Here is a 25700-nt window from a genome sequence, read left to right as displayed (position 1 = left end):
GGTTACAACGAGGAGCAATGGGCTCTGATGGGTCAGTCGGCTGATTGATATTGTGGCCAGATATAGATCGGGAAGTCCAGGCCACCTTAAGAACAGATACTACATCTTAACCAAAAGGCCTTGTTGATATACAACAAAGAGTGTTAGGACAATTAGTAAACTAGTAAGGAAAGTTGCAGAAAGGTGTGGAAGCAGTGAGCCTCTATTATCTTCACTTTGGTACAGAATTTCAAAAAAAATCCTCATATTTAAGGAATCATTTCTTTTTCTATAAACTATTTATACTCTGCATTTAACTTTCATGATAGTTCCCCTTTAAGCCAAATTCTCAGCTTAACAGTAAGTTCATGGCTGAGTAGTAATAGACATGAGTCTCTGGGGAGCAGGATATAAACAACCCATCACATAAACACTTCATTACAGGCTCCTCAACCATCCACTCTACCGGAAATATTTATGCAATTATCTACTCAGCTTTGGATTATTATGGCACATAAAGATCTCATTAACTGGCTGATTGACATCCTCTCTATGAAAGTTCTGCTTAAAGCCCATAGGTTACTGAATAATATTCCTGCATCAGGAAATGCCCTATGAACATCTCCATAGTGAAAGCAACTCTTCCGAATGACGTTTGCAGATTCCTTTCCGAGTGCAGAGATCTTGGAACAAGAGAATAATAAGAATTACTATGAAAATGAACTCCAGAAAGGTCTATTTTAGGCATATTATGAAGGAAACCCTCATTAATAAATGAAGACTGTTAGCAAACTGTACTTCTGATGAGTTAGAAGTTTGGGAGTCTATAGAGTCTCATATCCTTGAAGTGTGTGTAAATGGTTTGCATTGTATAGGCACACTGGCTTGAACTAATACTTCTGTCTGCCTGTCTTCTAGTTTCTGCTGCTAGTTCCTGACAAATAGCTTTAAACTGTGCAATGTGAAACCATCACATTAACTTTCTCACTTCTTAACTTTTCCAACCATAACCTCCTCCGGTCGTCTGACTTTCCGGTGGCCTTCAGCTCCAAGAAACATGACTATTGTCAGAAGAGAGAGAGAAAGGACAGGAAAATAACAATGGTTGCCTTAAGTAGCTGGACACCACAGCGATCATCTAAGAGAATTGGGGAATGATGGGAGCTAACAAGAATCTGGCCAATGTTTCTGTATAACTTTCCTCAACCCCTAATTGTGGCTCAACAATGAAGACATGTAGCATTGTGTTTGGAGATACTATTTCCAGCTGTCAGGCTGCAATTTTTTCATTGACTTTCAAATAGGCTATACTGTGTAACTCAGGGATCCCCAACCTTTTGGACCCGTGAGCAACATTCAGAAGTAAAAGGAGTTGTGGAGCAACAGTAGCATGAAAAATGTTCTTGGGATGCCAAAGAAAGTGCTGTGATTGGCCATTTGGTAGCCCCTATGTGGATTGTCAACCTACATTGAGGCTCTGTTTGGCAGTACAGCTGGTTTTTATGCAACCACAACTTGTCTCCAAGCCTGCAATTCAACAATAAACACCTGCTTTGAGGCCCCTGGGAGCAACATCCAAGGGGTTGGAGAGCAATATGTTGCTCACGAGCTACTGGTTGGGGACCACTGGTGTTTAATTTATGATTTATGATTAATGGTGACTGATTGTAGATTGTAGAATTTCAGGAATCAGAGACCACTTGAGGTGAAAAGACTTCAATTTATTTGACTAGAGCTCAGTGGAATATAAACTCACAAAGGGGCAAATTAACTAAAAGCGTAGAGGATGATTCGCTAGCAAATGCACTTAGCGCTAATGAAGTTTCGCTCCATTTCGCCAAGCGTATTTTCTCTCAGGCTAACGACCGTTTCCCTTTTCGCCAGAGTCTGCTTTGCCAGGTTATACCAGGCAAACTGATAAGATGAAGCTACATCCTCTTCAATCTTATGTCAGTGACATCATATCCTGTATGCCGAAAAGTCATATAAAAAGACAAAACGCTGGCGTTTTTTTCATATTTTAAAGTGGGATTATGTTTAAAAGTTGTAACTGTTAAATAAATATATATTTTTTTTTACATTTTTTTAACCATTAGAAGGTCAGGCCAGATTTGTTTTAGGGTGGGCTCATGTCTAGGACAATAGAGGATCTCTTTTGTCTTTATTTTGCTTCCTTGGCCACTTTCAGCAATTTCACCAAAATCACTGATAAAGACATATTTATTGACCTACAGGTATATGTACCCTTCCTATTTAAATGGACCTAAGTATGTTAACGAAGTTTCGCTAGGCAGAAAGTAACGCTAGAAAAAGTTTGATTAGAAAGCCCGCACTGACGAATTTACGCTGGCAAAACTTTGCCAGAGTTCGCCTGCTGAGACATAATCGCATTTTGTCAAATAAGAATTTGCGCTGTGAATTAACGTCTGACGAAGTTGTGCAAATTGTGGCGGAACCTTCCGAGGTTAAAATTCCCCCTTGAATAAATTCCATGCAAAATCAGAACCCCAAACTTATAACATGAGATCAAATGCATGCCGAGTATGCCAGTGAAAGGGAGTTACCAGTGGGAGAGCATACAGATATCGCTCCACAACACAGAAAAATAAAGAACTGCTCTTACAGCCAAGCAGGTGGATCTGCCCTCAAGGCCAGGGTACTAGTTACCAAGGCTAGCTTGAGAACAGAGTCCATCCAAGTCAGGGGCTCTCAACGGGGGAATTTGCACACACAGAATTTTTTTTTAAAGCCTGTGTGTCGAATAGACAATACTGTACACGAGGCAGAATTGCAACCCTTGTATTGTTCCATTCTTTTGGGCCAACAGCCTAAATGATGCAGGAAGTGAAGAGGAGCTGCAGATCATCTGTAGAGGCACCATACACCGGGCATCATGGTGCATTGTCATATTAAACCTGACTAATCAGTGTATCAAGAGATATCCTCGGCACAAAGGTATGTTCAACCAACATACTGTACATGTTTGGAAAACAGTACATGTAGGGCCATTTTGTTCTATCTAATAACTGTATTAGTAATAACAATCGTGGCTTTTTTAGTAATAAAGAAAAAAAAGCACCACTGATTTACAAGTCTGAAATTCTGATTTCCCCTTAAGGAGAGGGATGGTGAGCAAAAGCTTTCCCTGCAGCGGCTTCCATTTTATTTCAAACATGCTGTCTATTTGTGCTTAATAAAACTTTAAAAGTAAATTTGCAGAAAATAATTGAATTCGAGAGTAGATAAATAACCTTCTAAGTGAGTGCAGGTTTTGCTGCCACCATATACTATTTTTACATCATTATACCAGGATTGCATGCACTCAACTTGCCAAGAAGTAATCAAGTCAACTGAATATGGAGATGAGTTTTCTCTGAACTAATCCTCCTAAGAGGGCATACTTTACTCTGTAGCTAGAGGTTTGTATAGGAACAGATGGCTTGGAGAAAACATTTTGGCTACCCCTCCTGCTGTATCTTTTGCTGAAGTCCATTAATGTTTGAAGTCTAGGAATTACAAGGATCCCTTATGAGTGATCACAAGACAATTAAATTCTCCTCTGCACAAAGTAATTAAGCAGTAAGTCTGTCGATAGCAAGAGCTGCCTGAATATTGGACTGTGCTTTTCTGAACATGGAAAAAAAACCTAACATGCTCTTAACACAGTAGATCAAAGAGATCAGCCATGCATTATATTAGCCTATTGATTAGAGGAGGGGTGCTCCTAATTTATGCCATCACATTGCTGGCCTCTCGCAAATAAATTCTACTCTCGGCTCCAACTTTATAAACCAGAGATGTGGCTTTATATACTGTAGATGTTATAAGAGAACAACAAGTATCTCCTGATGGTTGGTGGGTTTCTTTTTCTTGGATTGGTTGGGGTATTAATGGAAAAGAGCACTGTGGACTGGGTTCTCGGACTCTCAGGATGGCCACCCTATGGAAGCATTTAGGGTCAGGGCACATGCTCAGATTCAGGGAGATTAGTCGCCTGGCGACAAATCTTCTCTTCTTCGGGGTGACTAATCTCCCCGAACTGCCTCCCACCGGCTAGAATGTAAATCGCCGGTGGGATGGCACTGGGAGCATTTCGTTTTCCGAACTCAACTCATGAGGAAACTTCGGCCGACTTCGGAAAACGAAGTGCTGGCGGGAGGCAGTTCAGAAGAAGAGGAGATTTGGGCGACTAATCTCCCCGAATCTGAGCGTGTGCCCTGACCCCTAATGTGAAGACTAGTCTAATGGTCAGTTAGTGTGTTGTCCTAGATATTCCTAGATAAGAAAGCAATCATTAGCAATTGGAATAATAAAAAAGCCTAAAATCTCTAAGGTGCAGGATGTTTTCTAGCATGCATCTAAAGCTCCCCATAGATGCGACGATTCTTCTTGCCGAACGACCGATTTAAGGGAAGCCCGACCAATCCTTCGAAATTATTGTACGGTTAGTGGGATTCGAACGATCGTACATCTTACGATTTTTCGGCCGCCATCTGTCAGGAAATTGATTGGCCAGGTCAAAAAATCTTTGTCGGTCCCAGTGCAATGTATCTATGTTTGCAGGGCCAAGCAGGCAGCTCCTCTTTATTTTCCTGGCAAATTGGTCTTTTTAGTTGATGGTAAATTCGTACGAACGTACGATCGTTCTGAGAAAATCGTGGTCTCACGATCAGGATCTGATCTTTTAAAAATCTCAACATCTATGGCCATCTTAAGTCATGGGCAAGGAGATAACATTCAATTGGAAAGGCATGAGAGGGTCATAACCAGTGGTATTAGCAGAAGACTTAGATCAGGCCTTAGAAATATGGCACTATAGTAAATGATGGCCTTTGACAGTATGAAGAAGGATTATAGTGGATGATGGCTTTTATAGAATTTTAGATATGTTCTCTAGAACTCAGGCCAGTGGAGTCAACACGATACATATAGGAAATTAAGAAGAGGTCAGGTCTGAGATATATGCCAGTATAGTATATTATGTGCTAACACTAAGAAGAAGGCTTTGCCCCTTGCGATAAATGGCATTCAGTTTGCCCAGATGCAGTAACACATACCAACCAATAAGAGATTTGCTTTTAAACAGGTTACCAGTAAATGCTACCTACTGATGGATTTCTATGGAATTTTGTACCCAAACTTAAAGGCCTATTTATTAAAGGTCGAATTTTAGTGGTTGCAGGTTAAAGTGACACTGCTATCTGATTTAACTATTTTAGGATTAGGTATAAATAAAAGAGAAAAAAGGACCAATAAGCCATGTGTCAAATAATGTTTTGAAAGTAGGTACCATGACCAATATGCCCAGCAAACGATATAAAGTCACCTGTGTGCAACACAGAGACAGATCTTTTGTAAGTAACTGTAAGTCTGTATAAACAGCTCTAGTCCACAGATAAAAACTCTGTAGAACAAACTCCTCCTCATCTGTAAGCCTGACACCTGCAGATGGGAAAAGGGAGGGTTTTTTTGTTTTTGTTAAATACAGAGCTCATTACCTCTATTCAAATAATTCTCAGAACAGGGTAAAACAGTAGAGTACTGGTAAAAACTAAAAAAAATATCCAGTAGTGCTTTATAATAGAAAACATTTAATAGAAATGTAATTTTTTTAAATTCAGTTTATTTGCATTATATACTTTGGGCCAGTGGTGGATTACTATAAAGATGCATGGTTTCCAGGAGACCTAGTGAAGTGGATAGGAGATGGAAAACCCAAAATGGATTTGTGGATTGAGTTGGGCACCACCTAGGCCTTCCTGTAAATTAATCTGCCCCTGCTTGGGGCATAGAGCTGTTCTAGAGTTGATGTAAGTAAAAGCTGTGCCACCTGTATATTTATGGGACCCAGAGGCCAACACAGCACCTATAGTTATCCAAGGGGGCCTAACATTAAAATGTACACCGACAGTCATATTGTTAATTCATAGTCACTCTTTTCTATGAAACAGAAAAACAGACACACATCTGGGCTTTCATCTTTGCTTTTATTTTCCCAGCCTAACTTTTATCATGTCGCATTTGATTGACTTCCTTGCGCATTCCCTGCAATGATATCATAAAGCTTATTTTTTTTATTTCATTGTATGAAGGCACAGACAGAATGCACTGTGGAATAAAGGCACCAGACGGATTCAAGGGAGACTGAAGAAGAGTCAAAGGCTAAAACAAGCAGAAATTATTTACTGCATCTGCCACAGAGCTAGGGTGGCACTTGTTGACAAAAACAGAATTTTTAAGGTTAGCTGAGGCTACGGAAACAAACTAAAGCTTTCTCTCTTCCCTCGAAAAACACCCATCATTAAAAAGATAATACATTATAGATAAAAAGAGCATAAAAAGGTAATAGAAGGGCACAGCATATTTTTCTTTAGTTTATATTTAATAGATAACACACAAGAGCCATAAATATCCTGTAAAATATATGTCAAACACCAAGAAAATGTGTTATTCATTCAATACAATAACGATTAGTCTAGGAATATGAGTTTAAGGCAAATTTAATTTGATTCTTTGGCCCTAAATCATAAATCTGTGTCAAACACCATGTCCTACAGTCAGGCGCTTTGTGTGTAGTCATTAGCAGTTTAATTAACAGCACGTGCCTGTCGCATGATAGATTAACCATTACTTACTTGGTGTTTGGATATCATAGTGGAATAAATACAGAATATGACTGAAAGCATTTGGACAAACTTGATTTTGACCTTTGTCTCTCAGGATTTGATGGGTTTGAAGCTCAACAGCTGGAGGAATGGGATCATAGATAGGAGATCTCCAAGCTGCTGATGTCAGGATTTGATGGGGGGTTGAAGCTCAACAGCTGGAGGAATGGCCCTGGGGTCATAGATTGGAGATCCCTGAATTAGAATATGTTTTGAATTTCACTCCATCCCATTCTGACTGCCATCTATTCTAAATGTTGCTCTTGTTTCTCCTGTTAATAATTTTCCCCTGTTAATTACTCTGGTCTCTGCTTTTCTCTCTGGACTCCAGCATAGCCGGAGGTAGATCTGCAAGAGGGCCTGATGTGGATCTCAGTACAGAAGTCTAAGGTAACCATTCTTTAGTAAAGCTAAGGGGCAGGGACCCTGTGAATGAGGTTTAACAAATAGTAGGCTAGCTCCTGTAGTAGTACATCCCGGGGTTGTAAGATAGTGAGGATTAGTAAGAGCAGTCATGTGCTCCACCAGGGAGAAATAGTTTAGGATCCATGCTACACTGGAAAGGCACACAGGCAGAGCCGAGCCAAGCCGCTGAGGCAACCTGGTCAGCCACCTTGTCCCACCGCACACATGCATGACCACTAGTGCATTAGAGCGAGCCGCCAGTGAGACAAGAAGAGCCTGCAATAAGTGGACAAGGTTCAGGACTAGGGGTAAGTGATGGAAGAGTTACGTGCCTAGAGCCCCCCACAGCTGCGCCCTAGGCATGTGCCTCTTCTACCTACCCCTAGTTCCGGCCCTGCACTCAATCTATTACTTATCCCTGGAAGGCTTTTGCTGGAGGGGATCCACTTTTGGTTTGTCCATCCTATTTGGTGGAACAATGCCTTCTTCTATTGTATTATCTGGGTGTGTGAGTGTATAATATTGCATGATATTGTCTTGCTGAATCTATTTGACACAAGTGTTAAAGGGGATGTAAAGGCAAAAAAATAAAATCCCATTTTTACTTTCTTTAATGAAAAAAAATCTATCTCCAATATATAAAACCTATAATAAACCTGGCTGTATGCAGTGAAATTCCCCCTTTGTTTTACTTGCTCTGACTGCTGTGGATAGGAGACGGTCCCTAGCTGCTCTGGAGGGACACAATCATATTTTCAAACTACAGGGGGAGCCCCCCCACCTTACTTCCTAGAACTGAGCAGCTGTGTTTGTTTCCCTGTAGAGATTTGTATCCACAGACCCAGAGCAGTATATTCTGCATATTCTGATTATTAATTAGTCCTGTATCAGTTTCTATGGCAGATATTTTTTTACTTGTGCTGTTTGGATTTATGACAATCCCTCAGTTTAACCTCCCAACAGCAGCCCAGACCACACTGAGCATGTACAGGTACATGGTCTTGGTCTTGCAAAGATGGTTTAACAGTTACAAGATGATGCCCCCCTGCAGCCAACTTTTAAACCATAAATCATTTGTTTAATTGGGATTCTGGTGCAGTAAGTTCATGTTTATGTTTAGTATACAAAATACAGCATTTCTAGCATTATTCTATCTTAGACTTCAGTCTTACCTCTTTAAGTGAACGAATGGAGCACCTTTTCTGTTCAATAACCTGTTATTTCATGGATAAGAATGACTGGCACCCATTTTTTTTATATTCACAATGAGTGTTGGAACAAAAGCTAAATGCACCCATGGCACAGAAACACCCCCCCCCCCATTTGTCACCTCTGCTCATTACCGCCCTTCCTTAACTGCACCTTAGCAATGCATGCATGCAATAAATTCATATTGCACACGTGTTTCAAATGGGCTGGACTTGGAGAAGGCAGACAGAAGAGGCATTTGCCTAGCTCCCCCACCACCACCATTGCTCCATAGGCATGAGCCTCTTCTGCTAACCCCTAGTTCTGACCCTGATCCCAGCATTGTAAGTTCAGCAACAACACCTTTACTACAGACACTTCCAGCGAGGGTTCAGCTGACAGAGATTTTATATAACACCCCCTTCTTTCCACCCATTACACACACCTTTCAGGCACAAATGCTTTCCCACAAAACAGTACCTTTATTTTATTTGAAATTGCATTTGCTGTTACTAAAATGAAGTCAGTGTTTTTAAGGGCTTTTTCCCCTAAGCACACCTATCACCTCCTGTTCAGAAGAGCAGAAAGTTACCGGTGCTCAGGTGCCTTTGAAAGTCTAAAAGTTAAAAATCAATACAGCATGTCAGAGTGGGAAATCATGGATCCAGCTTGATACAGAACTGGCCTGGAAACCTTTAAATAAATATGACTGAGTGTAAGAAAACATTTGGTCAAATAAGCACAAACAGTTCTTTGCCTACAGGCAGCTGGCACTTGGCTAAGGAGTTATTATGTGTACTCTGCTTTTGCTTTTTTTCTGAAAAGTCTTTATGAATTCATCTTGAGTATAGCCCCACCAGGTGGAAACATCTGGATTCACACATAAGGAGGTCACTGAGATTTTTTACCAGCACATTTAGGGTAATGACATGGGGGTCACTTTGTCGTTTACGAGTAACAAAAGTCTATGTGTTCAGAGATGACTGCTTTGGGGGGAATGCAACCCTCTTCCTCTGGGAGAAACATGACCCCCCTTAAACCTTCCTCTGTAGTTTGTGATTGGCTTAGAGGCAGGCCTGTCTTTAGTGTTTGGAGTAAAGTACCTAGCACTAACCCCAACATGTAGCTCTCTAACTGTAATTAAACTACAATAGCAACAGTTATGGTAGCTCAATAACTGATGGAGAATGCCCGAGCCGGGTTAAGCCAGCAGGACACCCTAAGCAACCCGGCCACCTAGTCCCTCTCCCTTGTGCTCATTGCCGCACCACCTCTCATGCTCTGACATGCACATGTGTGTCATAACTCCCAACTGTCCCGCAGTACACGGGACACCGCATAAAGAAGAGCACACACGTGAGCAGACACACGTCTTTCACAGCCGGGAAAAGCGCACATAAGGGCAGATTTACTAAAGGGCGAAGTGGCTAACGCTAGCGACATTTCGCCAGAAATCCCATCCGTAGGGACATTGCCAATTTACTAACAGGAGTAGGCGACAATTCGCAAGCGAACGGGTATGTTGATATCGTTCGCACTCTATCGCCAGGCGACTTTTCACTCTGAAGAGCGGTCGTTTCTCTGAAAAATCAGTAAAGTGCAAATTTTACTGAACGTTACCTCTTTCACCAGAGTTTCCTTTGCACCTCAGACCAAGTGAACTGCTTATTTCAGTTACATCATATCCTGTCTTAAAGTTGTAAAAACGCTGGCGATTTGTTCTTTTGGGATTTTGCAGGGATTGCCTGCATAAGTCATAACTATTAAACTTTTTTGGGTTAATATTTTTCCCCAGACATTTGAGGAGCATGGAACATTAGTTTTAGGGTGGGCTCATGTGTAGGACATTATAGGATCTCTTTTGTCTTTATTCAGTTTCCTTGGACATTTGTAATAAAAAGTGGCCTCTTCAAGCATTTACACCAACATCTCTAATAAAGACGTCCATACGACTTTAATGTAATCTAGCGTAGTTTCACTAGGCAGAAGCGATCACTAGCGTAATTTCTCTTTAAAACGCTCTCACTGCCGAAGTAACGCTGGCAAAAAGATAGCTTCTCCACCAACCTGTTGAAAAGTCTGACTTTTAAGTCATTTTGAGGATCATTTGGGAATAAAAATTTGAATCCATTGTGCAGAAGAGGGCCTGGACTAGTGGTAAGTGGATGAGAGAGGTACGTGCCCGTCGCCCCCCTCATCTTTGCACCATAGGCACGTACCTCTTCTGCCTAACCCTAGTTACGGCCCTGGAGACTGCAACACGGACAGCCCCGATGTAATGCATCACTGACACTATCCTGCCTTACTATACACACAATCCCACAGCTTCAGCCCCTTCACAGAATATGGTATGCACTGGAATGTCTTTATTTTCCCATTGTAAATATCAGCTGCTCTGTAGGTCAAAAAAGGCTGGGACCTGGGATGGCTGCTCCTGCATGAACCCAGCTATAGGCAGTTGTTCTATGAGATGCTGCACTTACTCCTGTATGGACTTATCCTGTATTTCATAATAGTCTGCAAGTTAAGACTTAATTTTCTATGTCATACATGAAGATTGATGCACAGTTGGGATATTTAATAAATGTGCCAGAAAGATGGATTAAGAGCTGTTATTCAAACCTGTCAGACTGAACGGAATGTGTTTCACTAACCTGTACAATTTCTAAATAAATATCTCCCTATGGGCAGTTTGTGCTCACAAATGGAACAGCATTTGTGCCCATTTCCTCACAACCATGTCTGCTGATGCTTATAGCAGCAATTTTTTGACCACACCCCTTTCTGTGGCCACACCCCCTAATTACCATGTTTGTTTTACAAAATTTGTCAGGTTATGAAAGTTTGAAAATATTTCTCCTTATCTAAACTGTGTTTTTGTGTCTCAAAATTACAAAGTATCTTATTTGCACCTGTTAGCTGTTCTGGGCTCTCTGCTAAAAGCCAATTAAGTGAGAAACTTTGTTTCTTTTTCTGGCTGTTCAGTGCAGAGAAAAGAGGGACTTTCCAGTACAAATGAGGGACTGCGGGTTGAGCTGTCAAAAGAGGGACTGTCCCTCCGAAAAAGGGACAGTTGGGAGGTATGCCCTCTGCTGACACTTATATTACTTATATTACTTTATTAAACACTAGACAGGCCACCCCTTTTCTTGATCCATTGCAGTTCACATGGTAATGGTTGCCATACTTCCTGCTTCCTGTCTTTTAACCTAAGCAGCTTCCTGCTTCCTGTCCTTCAACCTTACCAGCTTCACGTTCCTCTATCTTGTAAACTACAATTCCCATCAAGCCCTTAAACCTACCTATGGCTTGTTCATCTCACCCCTATTGCTCTAGCCTGTCCTAAGTTTTAGTGTCCCCTATAAAGTTGATAATGTAAGTAACATTGAAACCACAATGCAGAGAATCCACAAACAGGGCAAAGATTGCTGGTGAATGGAACAAGGTGATGACAGGAATGATTTCTTGAGTTAAACAGGGCAACTAAATCTACAGAGCACAAATAATCCCCCTGTATGACTGACTTCTGCTAACAGAACAGTCACAACAAAGGGTAAAGTAAGGGGGTTGTATACAGGTACCCATACCCATAGATTTTGCCCTGAAACAATAGGCATAAAGTATGTTTAGCATGTGCCCTATTCATTGCACTTATGATGAACAAGGGGGGTATACTGACCCTTTAATAGGAAAGGAAAGATGGATCCCGGGAAGGAATTTGCACAGGGGTTAAGTGAAATCAGTGATGAATAAATGGCATATAATATTCACTAAACATTACAGAGGTAAAATCAGTGAGATATGTAAAGCATTTGAGTTTAGAGTGCAAAAGAAGGAGTGGAGAAAAAAATAATAAATAAGATATATTCTATAGTCAACCTTTCTGCCCTTTAAGTACTAGAATGGGCTGCTGGGAAATGTGTGACTTCTAAGGCGCTCCAATTTTGGAATCTCTCTAGGTAAGAAGAAGGAGTTCCTTGGGGATAAAGTACTCAGGCAGATTCAGCTGCAAGGTGTCATTACTGTGGGAGCTCATATCATTTCTTCATTGCAAGAAATCGTTGTACTCCAGAGGCAGCGTGCCTGGAGTCTGCAGGGAATTCCCTCTGAGCAGTAGGTGCTATATACACACTAGGACTGTCTCTCACTCTGATTCAATGTATGTCACACACTGGCTGTCACTGTCACATCCTATTGCAGCCTGTCAGTGATACATCAGCTATTCATTACTACTGAGTGTCACTATTAAAGTGGTGTAAGTACTATACAGCAGAGGCTGTGACAGTGAAGGGGGCCCCTCGGGGAGAGGGGGGTGTTATGTTTTGGTAGCCGAGGATTACAGGGGGGTTGCTGTATGGTTTCACTATGCACCCTTGTTGCTGCCTCATTCTTTTTTGCTGTCTGTGTTAAGCAAATCAGAGTGCAGATGTGTTGTGGTGGCTTTGGTGGTGTCAGGCCAGGATTTGTGGAAAGGCCACAAAGGCTCGGGCCTAGGGCGGCAAAAATTTAGGGGGACGGCATGCCAACCAACCACACCCCACATTGGTTCAGAAGCACTGGGGAATTGCAGAATATACAATAGTTTTTTAATTTTCCTGTGCACCAATCCCCAGTATTCTGATGCTGAAAATTTGTTCATTTGCACAAAGGTAGGGGAAGGGAAAGGGGCGATGAACGGCAGTGGGCCTAGGGGTGTCTGCTATGTAAATCAGGCCCTGGGTGGTGTTGGCAGCTGGGGGACTGAATCATTCCCCCACCCGAAGTCCATTGGGTTAATAGCAGTGCGTCCCTAGGCTAGGGAGCTTGCTTATCTAAATCTGGCACCACTGAATGAATAGGCATGAGATTCAAACAGCTGTCAAAATCTCCTGCCTGGTCCCCAGGTTAGATGCAGCTAGCAGGTGGCTTGCCCTAGGCCTGGGACTGTGGCCTTCCCACACATCTGGGCCTGGACTACAGTTGCTACCTGGTGGGTAAACATTATGCTTAATACCAGTGTTATTAATAGGGCAGAAAAGGTGGCAGCCCTAGCCCAGGGTCAGACTGCTCCCCTGCTTGCCCCATACATAGTAACATAGTAAGTTAGGTTAAAAAAAGACACACGTCCATCAAATTCAACCTTTTAAGTCTATATATAACCTGCCTAACTGCCAGTTGATCCAGAGGAAGGCAAAAAAATCTGAAGCCTCTCCAATTTGCCTCAGAGGGGAAAAAATTCCTTCCTGACTCCAAGATGCAATGGGACCAGTCCCTGGATCAACTTGTACTATGAGCTATTTCCCATAACCCTGTATTCCCTCACTTGCTAAACACCATCCAACCCCTTCTTATACCTATCTAATGTATCAGCCTGTACCACTGATTCAGGGAGACAATTCCACATCTTCACAACTCTCACTGTAACAAACCCCTTCCCAATATTTATATCTGGCACCTTTAAGTAATACCGACACCCTACACTGAAAACCGATGCAAAAGGATCATCAACCCCAAATGTACTGCCAGACACCACACCTGAAGTCTCAGTTTTGAGTTGGAGCTACCTGGCATCCGTTGCTCTTTAAAGAGCCAGAACTTTGTTGACTCTGCAACAAAACATAACATTAAAATGATTAATTGTACAAGTCGCTTTTCTTTGGACTAAGTAGCCCACCCCTCCTATGCTCACCTGAGGCTTTTTCTCCCCTTTTTGCAGCTCCGCCCTGCCTTTTGTTTGCTGTATCTCCAGTCTAAGATACTGTCAGCTTTATAGGCAAGCATCATTGAAACTTCCCAGTGCAGCACAGGCAACTCTCTAACTGCCACCCGCAGCTGTCAGTATCATCCTCTCATTCTGCCAGGGAACAGCAGGGATTTGTTCCAGAAAGCCTTACCCACAAAGAGCAGGAGAATTTAGTTATTTTCCCACTCCCCCTCACCTACTCTCCACCCTCCAGATCCAGCCCCTCCATACTTACCGGTGCAGCTTCTCTTGCAGGGCACCCCCCATGCATTATCTCCCAGCCCTGCTGCAACATCTCTGTCCCCAGGATCTTTGTGTTGCTCCTCTTCCCTACCCCATGCTGGCTATTTTATGACTCCTGCTCATGCAGTCTCTCAGCCTCTGATCCCCGGTGCAGTCTCCCAGCCCCCCTGCATCAGTCTTTCCCCTAGTGCAGTCTCTCAGCCTTGCAACCTCTGATCCCCAGTGCAGTCTCTCAGCCCCCTGCATCAGTCTGTCCCCTATTGCAGTCTCTCAGCACCACTGCCAGTCTTTCTGTCCCCAGTGCAGCCCACTCCCTCCAAAACTGTTCCTTTATCTTTCCCTGCTGCTTCCAGTGAAGTGTCTCCTGGTCTCCACTCCGCTGTGCAGGTGCCAGTCTGATGCCGGGGCATGATGCGTGCTCTACTAGAGGAGCTCGGGATCCGGGCACTGCTTTTCGGGGTGTTTGTGTAAGTAACTGCCCTCTGATTCCTTATGTCTGTGTCTGGCATCTGCTTTTTCTCATTTCACGTTGATGTTCTTTTATCCAGTCATGTACAACCTGTGGCCCTACAGATGTTGATGGACTATAACTCCCATAATCACTCTGCTTTGGGCTGTCAGGGGGTGATGGGGTTCCTATATCATCATTAGCTGGAAGGACAGGTTTTATGATTGGCATAGCCTTCCCCGCCCTGTCTCTTCATGTGTCTTTACCTTGAATGATCCCAGTGTTGCCCAGGTGTTGCTAGGTGTCTCTAGCTATTTATTTCTGTATTTCAGCACAAATGATACAGTGAAGGCAGGAATGGTGCAAAGTGGCACCAATTTACAGCATTTCCAGTGTATCATATTGTTCCAGTTCTGCACGGCACCTGTGGGAAATTACTAAACAAGAGGCGTTTTATTAAAGTTATAATATCAACCCCCCCCAAATCTTAGTTTTTAGGGTTCTTGTTTAATTTTATGCAGAGCAGTTTCCAGTTAATCTCTTTAGCGAGAGAAAGGAAACTATTTATTGTAAAACTGCAGTGCAGATATTTGCTTTGTGTGCTGAGTCTCCCCCTCTCTGTCGCTCACTCGAGGGTGCACAATCCTGCACTTGTGTAAACCCTGGGTTTATAAAGGATCTGTGACCATAAAGCACATGTGGTGAATTCCCTGCTGCCATTTTTCTGCCCATTGGCAACAGGTGATAGGCTGTATGTTTGGGTGCTGAAGAACATGAAACTTGTGCCAAGGGCCTGAGGGTTATGGCACACATTAGGGCTCATTTACAAACGGCTGCACTGAGTACAAAGTACAGGGCACAGAAACACAAGGGAACCCTGGAATGATGAGCTCACTTGAAAAGGTGGTACTTCCAGGGTTTCTTTAGCAGGTGCCACACAACTGATTTTCATTCATTAAATCATACATTTTTGCTCTTTATTGATGTTGCCCCTGGAAGCTAAACACAATTAAAGTAGATAGTAATGTTGTGGTGCACAGAATTCTGAGAAAAAACACTGCATTGTGACTACACAACATGGCAATTTGCACCCCAATGTAGCATTTTGCACAGAGCACAGCTGCCCTTAGGGCTCATTATGTCTCAAGTTGACTGAGCATTGGCCACGTGTCACCACCAATGTGTGCCATAGGTAGAGCATTGACTGTTCCTCTATGAAAAGTGATGACAGGTGAGTTGTACCTGGCTGAGAATGCCATTGTGTGCCATAGACTTCAAACCGGACAGAACTGCTGCTCTGCAGATGAGAAGAAGGAAACATAACCATTAAATGACACAAGCACAAAAGTAACACAACTAAGTATGGCACATTTTCTGGCATCAATGCCAAAGTTACTTTCCCTTTAAACATCTTTTTTCAAGCAACCAATCTGCTTGTTAGAGTTTCTGCACTGATAGGATTTGGATTGCGTTTATGGCTGACAAGTTCTCTAATCTCCCATGTCTTTGAGCTGGGGAATTATCATTTGCTAAGCTTCTTATACCTTGTCTTTCCATAAGGTTATTGTTTAACGTGTTACAATGAGATAAGGCACCCTGTATCTATATGAACTATATGAGAACAAAGATATTATATATAGTGTATGTGCTGTGATATGTTTGTACATGTGGGCTGTATGACCTCCTCGGAATGCTGGGATTCTGCAGTCGGTGAATCTGGGAATTGTACTTTATTAATAGCTGACGGTCTGATTTATGGTGGCCTTAAAGGGCAACTATAGCGAAAATGAAAATTGAATATGCGCTTCATCATACTGAGATAAGAAACTTACTAAATACAATCAATTAAATATTCTTTATTGTTTTATTATTTCAGAAACGATACAGAATTTTTATTTAATTGTATTTAGAAAGTCTCTTATTTCAGTATGCTGAATCATATATTAACTTCTTATTTTAGCAATAGTTTCCCTTTAAATAGGCTGACCCATACTTTGACCAATTGAGGAAAGGTATCATACGCGAGGTCAAACATGTGTACACGCCATCTTTGTATCGTTCCCTTTGTTCAGGCGCTCGTGGATTGGCTGTACAAGCTGCACTTTACTCTTGTGTTGGATTTTTAATAGGTGCAAAACTGTGGCACTTAGAGCCCCATTCAGGGCTGCCATCTGCAGGACAATGGAGTTAAAGGAACAGCACACATTCCTGAGAGATAGGGATTTGTGGAAAGGCCACCTAGGCCCCGGCCTAGAGCGGCAGGATTTTAGGGGGGCGGCATGCTGCCCAACCACACCCACATTGGTTCAAAAACACTGGGAATGCGCTGGAGATACAATCATTTTTTAAATTTCTTATGCGCCAATCCCCGTTGATGATGAAAATTTGCACAAATAAATGACAGGGGCAACGAACGGCATTGGGCCTAGGGGCGCCCACTAAGTAAATCCGGCCCTGAAGCCCAGTACTTAAAGGTAACAGAGCAAAAAGCTGTGCCTTTAGGTGCTAAATACCGACTAAATGGGATCAAGGTGCAAAGTGCATAAAGTTTTGTGTTCATTTTTGCACTTTGAACCATGCCCCATTGTTATGTTTTGGTAGCCGAGGATAAGTAGAGTAATACAGTGCTTTATTAGCAGGCTCATGCAGCCATTACACAACAGTAAGCAACTCTAACACCACAAGCTGTATAGAAAGTATGCACAGTATAACTCTTAAGCACAGTCTACAGGCCATTTGTATAAACACCACACCCATTTTTGTAAATTAAACTTCTAAATTGTTATATATCAGCTGAGAAGTGGTTTCGGCTCTGACAGTGTTCATGTTGTGGCTATTTCTTGCCACTTTTCTGCCACATTGTCCTATGTTCACCTGGCCCAAACATACAGCCACTTCTCTGCAGGATAAGTATCAGCCGCCACTAGTCATGTACTTGCCATGCATGTCATTCTGTGCTTCCATCACCAGTGCTGTTGGTGGGGTGCTCCCTAAACCTCAGTGCACCCCCTCATCTGATTGGCGCATGCCCAGAAGAAGTGTCAAACTGCAAATTCAGGTACCCACCACTCCCCTTACCACCCCAGCTTTGCCACTGGAATTAATCAGCAAGTATCTGTCATCAGTATATAGGCGCCTGAGGGCTGCCCACTAAATATGCCATCCTAGGCATGAGCCCTCGAGTGCCTGTACAGTACATAACAGAATAAAGTTCCATTATTCATGTGAGATCACTGGTTTTACATTGAGCAGGTCATACACTGTAATCATTGGCCAGAATGTCCTTTTTTCTTATTGTTAAAGGGATCCTGTCATCGGAAAACATGTTTTTTTCAAAACGCGTCAGTTAATAGTGCTGTCTAACCTGTCCGATCGACCAAACGACCGATTCGTACGATCAGATCTTTGCGTCTATGGCCAGCTTTAGAACAGCACTTAATAGTAAAAACCCATGTCCCACTGAGACACATTCAGTTACATTGAGAAGGAAAAACAGCAGCCTGCCAGAAAGCATTTCTTTCCTAAAATGCAGGCACAAGTCACATGACTTGGGGCAGCTGGGAAATTGACAATATGTCTAGCCCCATGTCAGATTTCAAAATTGAATATAAAAAAATCTGTTTGCTCTTTTGAGAAATGGATTTCAGTGCAGAATTCTGCTGGAGCAGCACTATTAACTGATTCATTTTGGGAAATAAATGACAGTATCCCTTTAAGCGATATCCTGGCAACCTATTTAGCAGCACTCGACAGAGAATATCTAGAATCATTTCTATCAGTCTCTGCCTCAGTGGAGCTCACAATATAATTTCCATATCACTTTACACACAAGGCAAGTGATTCCGAAACCTGCAACCCTTTCCAGTGGCAAGGAAGGCTGAGCCTGAAAGCTTATTCGGGTGAGATTTGGGGAGAATGCCTATTTACTCCCCTAGATACACCTGACATCCCAGCTTGAAGGTTGTCTCGGGTGAAATTTGGGATGAGCATATGTACTGAGGGTGCTCCTGGTTGCCTGTCAGTCAGTAAAGCAGTTGCTAAGTAAATTCCCTTCCATCTGGGAGCCGCTCCAGTCAGTTACTTGACAGTACAGTAATACAAGGGAAATTGCTTATAGGAGACTGATGAGACAGCTCCCGCATAATCAAGTGATCAGTGGCTCTATCAGAGTGTTTATAGAGCTGTCAATTTATCGCTTGCAGTTCACATTGTGCCCGTTTATCACTCAAGTGGAACAAATGCTCTGCTTTTTGTCAGCACAGAGGATGGAGGCCAGTCACGTGTCCCTCTCATTTCCATATACAGATTACACACAACCTACAGCTGCTTATTTAACCACAACTCCCAGCATCCCCTGAGGGCCTTAGGTCAACAACAGTTTTAGTCAGATCTGCTGTAAAAGGCTGAATATGTTAAAGTGTAAAAGAAAATGTAAGCCCACAAAAGAAATTAATGTAAAAGTGCTCGTCAATTGTTTTCCTGAAGATATTACCAAATTTTAAAGATTTTGAAACCACTGCTTTTTTCCCGCCTCCTTTCTGAATTTGCGCCAATTGACGCAGGGAACCCTGGAGCTAAAGTAGTGTTGCCACCTCAAGCTTGAGAATAGGCCATAGGGCCTGAAACGTCGCTGTATCCAGATCATTGCCAAATGTGCTTAATGAAGGCTTTTTATTTTTAAACATAAACCGGTGCTGTGCTTCAAGTCTTCTATTGCCACCTCACTCCTTAAGGGTTCTGGCACACACTGAGATTCGGGGAGATAAGTCGCCTGGCGACAAATCTCCTCTTCATCAGGGCGACTAATCTCCCCGAACTGCCTCCCGCCGGCTAGAATGTAAATCGGCGGAGGGATGGCACTCGGAGCACTTCGAAATTTGTCACCACTAATCTCCCCGAATCTGAGCGTGTGCCCTAACCCTTAGAGCTCTTACACGCGGCCAGTTTTTTCTGTGCTCCCCTGCGTTGCGAATTCTTCCATTCAGTCGCATGAATAGATGCACTCAATTCTTGTCAAGGGGGCTGTACTCACACAGATGCATGTAAGCAGCAAACGCAGGTGGGATGCAGCATGTTGCATTTCACCTGCATTCGCCGCTTACATGCGTCTGTGTGAGTACAGCCCCCTTCACAATAATTGAGTGCGTCTACTCCTGCTCTCCCCTGCGGCTGCACGGAAGAAAGCGAAACGCAGGGGAGCGCAGAAAAAAACAGCCGTGTTTAAGAGCCATTTATGTGCAGCCATGCAGCATGCATCTAAATGAATTGCTAATTAACCATGCAGGCTGTATATTCCATATATGTATTCGGTTTTAAAGGGGTGAGGTGGAAACCCTAAGCTAAAGCCACCTCAGAAGCAGATGGAAGCTTCATAATAAGGTGCAACATGCTGCATTCCACCTGTGTTTGGTGCTTAAATGCACCTGTGTCAGTACCCCTTTAAATTATTAGTCTGCTCCCTTCCTGCGGCTGAGCACTTTAAATCAGAATGCAGAGGAGTGCAGGTTAAAGTGCTCATCTGGACGCATGAGCTGCATAATTGCAAGGGGCAGCTCTCCAAGGAGACAACAATTGCACTGGAGTCATGGGAAAACATGCTGCATTGTGGGTACAAATACATTGCAATAGCTCTTTTTATTTTACTAAAGAAAAAGGCCTTGGGACAGATATCTTTTTATATAAAAATTTTTTGTAGGGGATGCACCGAACCCAGGATTCAGCTGAATCCTTCTGCCCAGCCGAACCAAATATGAATCTTAATTTGCATATGCAAATTAGGGGTGCGGAGGGAAATCTCGTGAACAAGGAAGTAAAAACAGTTTTCCCCATCCCACTCCTAATTTGCATATGCAAATTCCGATTCGGATTGGTATTCAGCCGACTCCTTCATAAAGCATTTGGGGGGTTCGGCAGAATCCAAAATAGTGGATTCGGTGCATCCATAATTATTATTACGTATTGATACGATGCTGACACAGTAGAGATATGGGATCTGTTATCCAGAATGCCCAGGAGCTGGGGTTTTCCATACAATGGTTCTTTGCGTAATTTGGATATTCATACCTAAGGTCTACTAGAAAATCATGTAAACATTAAATAAACCCAATATTCTTTCTTTGCCCCCAATAAGGATTAATTACATCTTAGTTTGGATCAAATACAAGGCAATGTTGTATTACTACAGAGAAAAAGGAAATAATTTTTAAAAATTTGGATTATGTGGATAAAATAGAGTCTATGGGGCAAATTCACTAAGCGCCGAAGCGGCGAACGCTAGCGTTACTTCGCTAGCGTTTGTCATTTTCGTTACTGCGCAAATTCACTAACGAATGCTGGCGTAGTTTCGCTAGTGTTACTTCGCACCCTTACGCCTGGCGAAGTTTCGCTAGCGACGTAACTACGCAAATTCACTAACGCGCGCAGTGTACTGAACGCTACCTTTTACGCTAGACTTCCTTCGCCACCTCAGACCAGGCGAAGCGCAATAGAGTAGATAGGGATTGTTTCAAAAAAGTCTAAATTTTTTCTAAGTCCCAAAAAACGCTGGCGTGTTTTCTACATTATGGGTGATAGGCTGAAAAAGATTGAAAATTTTTTTGGGGCTCCCCTCCTTCCCCCCTACATTTCCTGACTCATGGCAACTTACCTAGACAGTGGGCATATGTGTAGGGCAAAATAAAAATTTTATTTGATGAATTGAAGGTTTTCTAGGCATTTGTAGTGCTGATACGTATTCCTCCATTGAAATTTGAATTTGGCGCCCTATGCAAATTAGCCTTCGCTAGCGTAACTGCGCTTTACTTAGCGAATCAACGCTAGCGCAACTTCGCAACCTTACGCTACCCCTGTGCGCAACTTCGGATTTTAGTGAATTTGCGAAGCGCTGGCGAAACTACGCCTGGCGAAGTGTGGCGAAGCGCGGCGAAGTTGCGCCTGGCGAAACTACGATTGTTAGTGAATTTGCCCCTATGGGAGACGGCCTTTTCATAATTCAGAGCTTTCTGGATAACGGGTTTCTGGATAACGGATCCCATACCTGTACAATAAAAGGGCATGTATATGAAACCTACAGATTTCATACTGACCAGTAAAAAGGTACAAATGACCCTGATCATTAGAGCTTACTTTCTTTTAATTCTCTGTTGAACCAGAGCAGCTGAACAAGCCGTAATCCTGGTGCATTGGATGGGGTACATCATTGCTCTCGTTCATAGTGTGCCGGTTATTGTGGCAGTTACACAGCGATACACAGGGTGCTTGTCTGTTCTCAGTAAATCATTTCTCCCTATATAGACTCCCAAAGGACTGCACCCGCTCTCCTCCAGTCACTACAAGGCTTTCCTTGTTATCGGCAGCAGAAGAAGAAGGGGGTGCATCTGGGGAGAGTTGGTAGTGCCAAATGGCAGTGAAAGAAGTGACAATATCTCATCAGCATTACAGACAAATAGGCTTTAATAACAGTGACGTCACCATTCAATGATTATCTGGTGGGCATGAATATCTGATGCTTTCCCCTTTGTCTCTGTCAATGGCACATTTATTGGGCACAGTTCTAGCGCTACCAGCCCATGATTTCGCAGCAGAACAGACAGTAACCCTTCCAACACATTTCTGTATCTAGTGCTCATTATTTTGTAGGAGACATCAACCCTTTCAACACTGGTTCTCCTTGTCTATGTCTCTACATACAAGGCACCTGTCTAGTACTTCCAATTTCTATTTATGCAGAAAAAAATGAAAACAGATGAGGCGATAGCCCGTTCAACACTTTCCCCTTCTATAACTGCTTCATCACATTCACGCTCTGTTCTCTTTAGTAGGTAAAAAGGTAAACACTTATCCATCCCTCTTAACATTTTGAAAACAAAAAAAAAAGATTTTTTGACCATGCCCAATTTGTAGCCGCACCCCCTAATTACCATGTTCATTTTACAAAACTTGGCAACATTTCTGTGGTTTGTGTTATTACAGTTTTGCTAATGAAGGGGAATTGCCCTTTAAGCTGCAAGTCACAGTTTGCCCAAGAGACCTGCTTATCGTAAATTGCTTCTTTGCTTATCTTAAATTGTTACAAAGGTATCCAAGTGCAGGAGATCAAAGAGAAAGTCGGGACATTTCAGTAACAGTCCGGCACTGCGGGTTAAGTGGTCAAAATCGTGACTGTCCAGCAAAAAAGGTATGCTTATCTAGTGCTACTAATGATGGCTGCCATCAGTAATTATGGGGCCTATTAAGGTTGCAGGGCCACTATTTTTAGCCCATTTACAGGGGTGCTGCTGCCCTGAGGTGAGTTAAAAAACGTGTTTCGTTCCCTGGCTGCAGCAGTGAGAGGGCCTAGAGGCCCCGTGCCAGCCTTTACATTCCAGTGCCCCTTTCCATAGAACACAGTGCTACGCAATATGTTGGCGCTATATAAATACATGTTGTTAATAATAATAATAATAACACAAATGAGCAATTCCCTTCAATCAAACCTTAACACCTCCTGACTTAGTTCCCACTTTTGCGATCCTTGTATTAAATTATTGTAGCTGGCTGCTGTTTTATACATGACCAGGTGTTTCTATAGTGAGGGGATATATTTCTGTAGCAAAAAGAAATCGAATTCTGATATTGTAAAGTCGTTCTTTTTTTTCATTACGTTGTTACAGAGCTCTGAGACTTGCAAAGATCGATGTCATCGTATTTTTCGGCTATGATTATATATTATACCTGGGGTTTGGTTAGGATAGGTTATTATATTAGAGAGTCTTATCATTCGTTTTAGGAAGGCGCCGGAGCGGGGAAGAGTTAGAACTTTACAGTATGTGCTGTGCAACAGAATTGTGGATTTAAAGGAGAAGCAAACCACTACACTCCCCAGAGGCCTCCCTTCCCAAACTCCATCACCCATGACACCCCAGTAGGGCCCCTAGTGTAGCTGGGTTTGTGGCCAACTCTTCGTCCTGGCAATGTGACACCTAGAATCACGTGCAGTTAAAACCAAGACCAGATTGGCTTCAATGGCACCATCTCTACACCCCTCTGATGCACCAGTCTTAAAACTGCAATTTCTCTACTACTCCTTAGGTTATTTGAGTCTCAGTGTAAACAGTCCAAGGTTAATTCACAGGCCCTTTCCCTCAGCACTAGTTACCCTGAGATGTACAGTTTCCCAGCTATGTATTATACCCAGCCACCAGCTCTACACATAGGTGGATTTTAATGAAGCCTCTGGTTGGCTAATATTCCCTGAACCAACACAAATAGATCTTCTACAACACATAGGATGAAAATATTAAGTCAGAATGCCAAAACTTGAAAAAGTTTTAGTTTTTTGTAATATAAATTTTTAGTGGAAAAAAACCCTATTTATTTATTATACCCCCAAGGATGGAAAAAGACAGAATCCGAAAATCCGGCATCTCAGACCTAGTCAATGGGAGAGGTCCCTATCCTATGTGGAAGTTTCTACGGTCTGCGCTGGAATTAGCCCGAAAATCCGACTATTTCAGGCTTTTCGGGCAAGAATCCTAAAAATGCAGACTTTTCAGGAAAAAGCTTTCACTCGTTTTTTTCATCCTTGTCCCCAATCCGATTAAATCATGCTTTTTTTAATATTAAATAAGTTCCAATTGTGAATTCAAGACTTTTTTTATTTACATAATCAGAAAAATTAGGATTTTGATAAACAAGGCCCTTACTGTATTCATCCTGGCATGTGTTCTGGATGGTATTATATACAGAATTGGCAGCGCACGTATCCTACAATGCATAATGGGGTTATTTTATAGGAAACTGGCACTGCATTTATCCTTCCATGTGTGCTACAAATGAGACTGGCACTATATTTTCCCTGGTAATTATGGTAGAGATAAAGCATTTGGGGTTTTTTTTTTTTACTCGTTTTACTACAGGTATGGGACCTGTTATGCAGAATGCTTTCCGTAATTTCGATCTTCCTACCTTAAAAAAATATTTTAAACGTTAATGTTTTGCTTCCAATAAGGATTAATTATATCTTAGTCTGGATCAAGTACAAGCTACTGTTTAATTCTTACAGAGAAAAAGAAAATCATTTTTACAAATTTGGAAAATGGAGTCTATGGAAGACGGCCTTATCGTAATTTCAAGCTTTTTGGATAACGGGTTTACGGATAACGGATCCCACACCTGTACTTCTCTGATGGTCTATTTGTGGATTTTCAGAGTGCCCAATATCTCTTTTTACTTGTACTGCTCTGGTGCTGGGGTCTGGGGCTGAAGAACCTGCACCACCTCATTACGTTAGTAAGTTTTTCAACTATCAGTGATGCTTTAGTGCCCCTTATTTATCCTACCCTATGTTATGGGGTATTAAACATGAAATTTAGCCTAAGTAATTTATATACAGAAAGTCTTAATTTTCTGGATAACTTTCTGGATAACGGGTGTCTGGATAATAGATCCCATACCTGTAAGGCTTTTTGTTCCAGGAATGAGATTTAATGCAGATGGGTGCTGCTGTATACCTGTTATTGAATGGCTGGAACTTTAGATGAATCCTTGGCAAGCTCTCTTGTCTTTCGTTGAGTGCTGGGATTTTGTTATAGGCTCTTTCCTGCCCTGTTACCAAACCACATCAGTATTCTTTACAACTCACTCTTTCATTGTCTGCCTTTCCCCCACAGGGCAGAAAATATTCTGAGTTTTAGCCATTTTAGGGCATGTGTTGTGGGAGCTGACGTCAATTTCAAAAATGCCCCAAGGAGGAGGCAAGATTGATCACATGACTGTCATACTATTTCACTTGGTTAACAGAACGTGAATAGAAAGGGCAAGTAAAGAATCTTGTGGATATTTCTGTGTGTTCTGTGGTTTTTTCTGTGTGTTATGTTCAGCATAAGAATTAAAAACAAGTACAGCTATGGGATCCATTATCTGGAAACCCATTACCCAGAAAGCTCAGAATTACGAAAAAGGCTGTCTCCCATGGACTCCATTATAATCAAATAATCCACATTTCATTTTTCTCTGTAATAATAAAACAGTCGCTTGTACTTGATCCCAACTAAGAAATAAATAATCCTTA

The 25700-nt window shown here is 42.3% G+C and overlaps 1 protein-coding gene across 1 annotated transcript in view; it reads left to right on the top strand.

The window, feature by feature from the left end:
- The first annotated feature begins 14403 nt into the window (after positions 1 to 14403).
- LOC108697179 (phospholipid phosphatase 4) overlaps positions 14404 to 25700 on the top strand; it is a 71042-nt gene continuing 59745 nt past the window's right edge. The window contains exon 1 of the mRNA XM_041570881.1: positions 14404 to 14669. Coding sequence (XP_041426815.1) covers positions 14611 to 14669 — 59 coding nt within the window. The 5' untranslated portion in view covers positions 14404 to 14610. The remainder of the gene's footprint in view (positions 14670 to 25700) is intronic.

This window comes from Xenopus laevis, chromosome 7S (assembly GCF_017654675.1).
Source record: "Xenopus laevis strain J_2021 chromosome 7S, Xenopus_laevis_v10.1, whole genome shotgun sequence".
Classification (NCBI taxonomy): domain Eukaryota; kingdom Metazoa; phylum Chordata; class Amphibia; order Anura; family Pipidae; genus Xenopus; species Xenopus laevis.
The sequence above is the reverse complement of the archived record's forward strand: the minus strand, read 5'-3'. Positions and strand labels throughout refer to the sequence as shown.